Genomic DNA, 7407 nt, shown 5'->3' on the forward strand with positions numbered 1-7407 from the left:
GAGGGAGGGAGGGAAGGAAGGAAACTATAAGTTCTGACAAGTGCTCTGAAGAAACGGAGATTGCAGCCACAGAAACTAGTTGGGGAAAGAGTCAACCTCTTTAGCTAGAGTGAGCAGAGAAGGATTTTTAAAACAAGTGGCATTTAGGCTTTAAGAGAAGGAGACAGCCAAGCTGAGTTAGGGGACATCAATGCAAAAGTCACCTGAAATCTTAAGGCCAAACATAAATTTCATATCTGTTAGTTGGGCAGCTTCCTTGACTTCCCTGCTACTCAAGGCTCTTCAGCAGATGTTTGGGGCATTTTGCCCAGGAGAAGTCCATGGATTCCACTGTGAGAGGTAGGAATGGTGGATATCCCTATCTGTATTTAAGTTGGCAGCTTGCAAGGGCTATAACTAAGTACTCAGAATAACTTTCAAGGGAAAAAGCTGATACATCTCAAATATGGAGGGAAAGATTGTATTTTAACTAGATTTATAAAGCTCTTAAGCTTTCTGTGGCACCTGCATCAAGACAGAGATTCCCACTAATTAAAATCAAATAAAACTAAGGTTCTTCTTGGCACACTTTGATGCTTTCTTTTTGCCTCATGTGGTTGTATTACTAGAGAATGGTAATTGTCTGTATGTATAGCCATAGGAAATCATAATTTAAAAATCTTACTAAATTACTGTAAATTTCACAAAATAGTTATAAATTTACTTTTGAAAGGCTCTGGTTTCACCAGAAAATCTAGAGAGAGAATTTAATTTAGTCAAGCTTCTTGAAGGAGGGATAATTTTATCTCACTTTATCTTTGTATTGCTAATGCCTTGCACAGTGCAAGGAACTAGTAATGTTCAACAGATACTTAATTAACTAAATTGAAGTTATAATTTCATTTTGGAATTGATAAAGGGTACCAAAAATCTGTTGGGCTCAGATATTTGTCACTACAATTAAATTCTAGTGAAACAGAAGAATAGGTACACTCCATATATTACGTGATTTTCTTCATAATAATTGGATTTGGCTAGTACTTTTGATTTCCTACATACTCTGTACTTCTAACTCTTGCGAAATTCTGTTCCTGACAGATCCTTCATATTCTTGATAATGTGCCTAACAAAACGCCATAACACAATGAAGCTGAGAAGGCGGGAAGTAATTATAGCTCTTGGAGGAAGGATAAATAGCTATGTCCATGAAGCCTCTTTTGAAACTGTTCTAAGAAGAATTGTCCCTATTGTCCTAGTGAAATTACTCAGAGAAAAAAAAATGTGATTTCTTCAGATGTGATTTTATTTTCCTTAGGTTTTAAAATTGTTTTCTAAACCAAAGAAATTTTTTTTACAATCTTTAAATGAACAGTATGTTGCACACTAAGAATGGTACATCATTGTGAGATTCAAATATTCTTGACAGTGAACTACACTGTAATTTGGCTTTAGTCTCCTATTTACACATTTAAAAAAATGATAACACATACAATGAGAAGAGGAATTAAAAAACAAATTAAGTCAACCACCACTACTTGGGTTAATTTTATAGTATGTGTATATTTATGTATATATTTACTCTTCAAAAATAAATTAACTTTTCATTCCATTAATCAAACTATATTATAACATTCATTTCTATTGCGAATTTTTATCTAATAAAGGCCACAGCATACTAGACATAAACTGGGAGGAAATATTCCACTGTTGCTGTAGTAGATGTTTCTTTCATCACTAGGCTGAGATCTTTAGTGGACAGCTTAAACTGCTTAGAAAAGAGTGGCATTCTCTCTTGGTCTGTGGTGAAAGCAATAACGACTGGCCTTTAAACCACCTTCTTGTGCCCGTGCTTTTCTGCTGGAATCTCTTTTACTTTGGGTTTCACATTTACCCTGATCAGTGACTGAGACCAGAGGAAAATGTGAATCAGGCAATTTTAAAACACAAGAAAGAATCACCAGGAATCACCTCGCAAGGGTCAATAGTGGGTCTGGGTGACATCCTCCTGCTACGTCACGTTCCACCTTCCATCTTTATACATGGAGGGGCCGCTTCAGTCTGACTACCATATTCTATTTCTGCTAAAAGGGAGCAAAGCTCTTGGACACTCCAATTAAGAAGCAATGATGGAAAGTCAAATTAGGAACGTGGGCAGCTGACTTTATGATTTACAAACAGCAGGAAGGAATGAGCATCAAAAGTTTAAATTATTAATAATTTAATTTGAAAGATGAAGTTAAAAAAGGCGGGACTGTAATGAAAAAACGCAGACTTATGGACTGTTTTGTATCTGCAGGGAAATTGGAATTAGGCTTCTATAATTCTCCTTTGATTTACGTGTTCAGAAAATTATTCTCAGATATCCTTCACCAATATTTCCTTCTCCCAGAGTGCTTTCCATAAATATTTATGTGAAAATTGATTTGACTCTCTTCTAGATTTTCTGGCCTTGCTTGCCTGTTCGATTTTTTCCCCTGCCAAAATGAAACACTGAACGACAGAGTGGTTAAACAGCTACATATTCAGGCTGTAGTAGACTGAACTCTCATGCACGGTACCTGAAGACCCACAGGTAAGCTCCACGTCCAATCTAGGACTATTATACCACTTCAGAGCCTCCATGGCTGAACTTCCTCACAGAGATTTAACTTGTTAGAAATGTACTTGTCATTTCCACCCAGAAGTTAACTACGGTTGTTTCTTACTTTCTTGATTGTAGCTTTTACATGGTGAAAAAATATTCCTTTGCTATAAGAAGTTGAATGTGCTTATGAAATGAAGAAAATAGACCTATCATTCTAGTTATCAAATCTCCAGGGGAAATACTTTGCTTGTCTAAAAGCTGCTCATTAGTGTAAATCCCTTTTTTGGTCATTTCTGGAGTGAAGCACATTCTTTGCTGATGTAAATGCAGTATCAACTCCTTGAATTCAAGTTGGAATTTCAACAAGAGAGACAAAGCACAGAGATTCTACTTATGTCATAATTTACTATTTGGACACATTCATATGATTTTAAAAGAGGTCTGTGCTTATTTCCCACTTAGCTGCCAGGTGGTTCAGGGTTATATATAGTGAAGTCCCAAATATAAAAGTGGTAATGGACAAAAATTATACACATTTGATGCTACAAGCATTTCTCAGAATGGCTAGAACAAATTCTGCTTTGTTGTTTGGTTGGACAGCTGATAGGCCCGGCACACTCACTAAAGACATTTTCCTGACAACATTCTAGCCAGTCACTCTTGCCAGAAGGCCAAGTGTAAAGGCTTCCTTGCAAATCTCCCCAAGAGTTGGAAGAACAGCAGATGACTATATCCCAGAGATCCAATGCTCATCCTAAGCACAAATGAAGCTGAGATCTTGGGAGTCTGAATAATGAACTGAAACTGGTTCTCAACAGATTATAGAAAAGTGAGTATATAAAAATGGAAATAATGCTGGCAACAATGCAGATAAGGGTAGCATCACACTATTGCTTTTAGAGGCATTATTTGACAAGAGACTTCAAAATCGGGCTTTAAAGATGTAAACTCAGAGAAAAGTGTTAGCTTTCAAGTCCAGCAATACACTATCTACAGGATATGAAGAATACACACAGTGGAATCACACAAAGGGCTTTGAAGGGGTTCCTTTCTATGTATAAGTATGTAAATGACCGTATGAAGTGAGGACTGATATGGAGATTTCGGAATGTCCTATCTATAATGACTGTTCAAACGAAAAGTACAACAGCTGCTAAAGAGTTGGTAAGATGTGGCGATTCAAGAGTGGTTAGCTGTTAGTTTACATAGTCATTAAAATAAGAAATTCCACAAATAAAGCTGTCAAGTATTCAGATTTATACAGAACACTTCCAAATACAAAAACTATACAAATAAATCACTACCCTCATATATGCCTTATTTTCGAGAGCCCTTACCTTCTAAGCAGATGTATCAGTAAAGGTGCAATCTTTTATTTAATTCCTGCTTAACTTATAATAAAGACTGGTTATGCAAAGCAATTTCTTTCTGTGTAAAACCAACCTTACAAAATGGAGATAAACTCGGCAGCATGGCTGCATGAGGACTAGAGAAAACCCAACGAACTTTTCCAATTTTCAAAATGCAGGTCATATTCTCATTTAACATCATACTGTATCCATCAGCTTTGCATCCATGATTCAATGACACTTATGGCATGTTTAAATATATAGGGATGAGGCAAAGCTCTCCAAACAACTTTTATACATAAACAGGAAAACATTTTCTCAGGGAGACTTACCCGCTCTTTCTTTGGGTCTCTTATCAGAGAGCACCTGTAAAAAAAAAAACAGTATCACTCTTAATATCTCAAAATTATACGACTTTTGTCAAGAATATTGAGTTTGAGACAAAAAATAAGATTGTAAAATTAGAACCAAATGGTTTCCAGAAATGAAAATAAAATGCCAACTGAGGCATGAAGATTGAATCATTTTAGGAACCACACAAATCATCAGGAATCATAAAAGTCATCAAAATAGTCATTCATGAGGAAAATGCATTACATTTATTTTTCTCTGACTTAAGTAAAGATTTATACAACACAGGCCTTGTGCAGTGGCTCATGTCCGTAATCCCAGCAATTCGGCAAGCCTAGGTGGAAGTTCCAGGCTTAAGCTGAGTTCGAGACCAGACTGGGCAACACAGCAAGACACCCTGCTCTACAAAAAATTTTTAAAATTAGCCAAGCATGGTGGCATGTGCCTGCAGTTGCAGCTACTTGAAAGAGGTGGGAGGATCTCTTGAGCTTGGGAGGCAGAGGTTGCAGTGAACCGTGATTGTGTCACTGCACTCCAGCCTGGGTGACAGAACGAGGGAAAAAAAAAAAAAGATTTACATGATACCATGTGTCTATTTAGTAACTGAGAAGAAGACTAAGTCTAGTTTTTATCCACTGCTCCAGGGCCCTGGCGCCACCAACAGTCTCCTTAGTGCTAAACCCAGGCCCTGCCTCACTGTGTCTCTCAGTGACATCACAGGCTCCAACTCAGCTGACTACTCCTCCCTTCTGAAACTTTATCCTTCCGGCCTTCTGAATCCCATGCTGTCCCTGCTGTCTTTCCTACCCCTCTGCTTGTTCCTTATCATTTTCATGGTAGACTCTCCTTTTGCCATATGCTCTTATATGTTGATTTCATTTACTTTAGTTTTATTTCCTTTTGTTAGGGATGGGTCCTGGCCCTTCTTCTCTTCTCACTTTGTACCTGCTTCCAGGGTGATCTCATCTACTTTCCATCCATATTCTGATAACCTTCAGATTTAGATCTCCAACTTAGGGGTCTTTCCTTGAGCTCCAGGAAAACAGACCAAAAATATTTTTTTTAAGATAGAGTCTCACTCTGTCACCCAGGGCCAGGCTGGTCTCGAACTCCTGACCTCAAGTGATCTGCCCACCTCAGCCTCTCAAAGTGCTGGGATTATAGGCATGAGCCACAGTTACTGACCACGAGCAAACTGTTGATTGCACGTTTGCATTTGGACATTTCACATCAGATACCTCAAACTCCGTGTCCAAAACTCAACATCCTCTCCTCCCCTCCCACCTCCTCCTCCACCTCCTTGTCCACACACACATACAGATCCCCTTTCTGTGTTCCCTCTATCTTGGTGAATAGTGTTTCCATCTACCTGTTTGTTCAAATCAGAAACTCAAAGATCACCCTTGACTCCTTCCTGTCCTCACTAAATCCTGCTGAAGCCTACTTCCAAAGGTTGCTTAAATCCATCTACTTCTTTTCATCCCTGCTGCCACCTCCTGGGCAACATTCAGGTAATACCTAGAAATTGCAAGTTTCCTGACTTCTTAGTCCAATTCTAGTCTTATTTCTCTCCAATCTATTCTCAGCCAGTGTGATTGCTTCAAAAACAATGTGATCACTTCCATCTTCTTAAAATCCTGCAATGATTCGCCATTACTCTAAGAATAAATACAGTTGTGTGGTTAAGATCATATGTTTAGCAATCAGAAAGACAGTTGCTAGCTGCAGACCTTAAAAAAGTGATCACATTTCTCTAAGCCTCATTTCCTCATCAGTAAAATGGGGTTGCTTTGAGGAGTAAGTACAAAAATTCAGGGGATGTCCTGAGCCCCCCGTGTAGCAGAGAAAAGGTATACAATACATATTGGTTGATTATTCTGAAGGAAATTCTGAAAAACAGATGCTTATGTTTATTAATTTTTTCAAAGTATCAGGTAAACAGTACTCTACAAGAGTCAGTCAGGAAACAGGCAAAATGATGACGCAGTTAAAGCTTTGTCCTTGATACCACAGTTCCTTCCCATCCCATTGTTTGTGTCTCTCCCTGTATTCTATGCCTGTGCTTATATTTGCCCCGGGAAAGAGCAAATCCACAAAAGAGTTGATGAGTGACAATAAGATCCACTTTTCCCAAGGATATTCACATATTAAAGGGACATCATTTGACAATAGACACCAATAAATGAACATGTAATGGTGCAACTTCAGACATTTGTGACACACAGAGGGGAAAAGATCCCTCCATATTTTTAAACTAATATCAGTGGTTCTGACTTGGTCTGGAACCAAATATATTTAATGACTATTTGACCTGGAATGAGAAATAAACTCAGAAAGTAGAGTAAGTTATATTACTTGAACATAATAAAATATTAAGCATTATTTTCTAAATACAATAATGTTCTGACAATCATATAAATTAGAAATAACCCAGTAGAATTCTTCCAGTTCAGCTGTTTAAAAATTCTCACTTATGAGCTAAGAGCAATTGCTGCCGAAAAATTTAAGCCTCAGGGCTTGAAAAGGAAACAAAACACAGAAGTATGCTTTCTCAACCACATCTTGAGATGGAGTGCTAACAGAGCTACTCATACATTAATAATAATAATAAAAAATAATCCTTGGCATAAGAACTGAAAGTCAGATTACTTGATTCCAAAATAAATCAATGCAACCCAACTGAAATAGGAATTCCAGAGAGAATATTTGACAAAAGTATGGCCAAGCATTATGTTGTCTTAAATGTAGACTATTTAAAAGGTACACAGAGTGTGAATTTGATAAACATGTAAACGTGCACAGAATATGAACATCTCAAGGATGAGGTGTCATGATGAGCAAAAAGGAGAAACCAATGATCTGAAATTAAAGCAACAAAAGTTATACTTTGAAAATGAAAAGACTTGAAAATAGTACTGAAGTTCAAAGATGTTAGAGATATTTAAAAATGGGCCCCACATGTATCTACCATTTTAGTAGTACATAAAACATCAGAAGCGGCCGGGCGCGGTGGCTCAAGCCTGTAATCCCAGCACTTTGGGAGGCCGAGACGGGTGGATCACGAGGTCAGGAGATCGAGACCATCCTGGCTAACACGGTGAAACGCCGTCTCTACTAAAAAATACAAAAAACTAGCCGGGCGTG

General features: G+C 37.8%; 1 protein-coding gene across 1 annotated transcript in view; it reads right to left on the bottom strand.

Annotated features, from left to right (window-relative positions):
* STARD13 (StAR related lipid transfer domain containing 13) overlaps positions 1-7407 on the bottom strand; it is a 570036-nt gene that overhangs the window by 335823 nt on the left and 226806 nt on the right. Inside the window, exon 3 of the mRNA XM_017863117.1 lies at positions 4245-4278. Within this exon, the coding sequence (XP_017718606.1) occupies positions 4245-4278 (34 nt within the window). The remainder of the gene's footprint in view (positions 1-4244; positions 4279-7407) is intronic.

This window comes from Rhinopithecus bieti, unplaced genomic scaffold, assembly GCF_001698545.2.
Source record: "Rhinopithecus bieti isolate Rb0 unplaced genomic scaffold, ASM169854v2 scaffold_65226, whole genome shotgun sequence".
Lineage (NCBI taxonomy): Eukaryota > Metazoa > Chordata > Mammalia > Primates > Cercopithecidae > Rhinopithecus > Rhinopithecus bieti.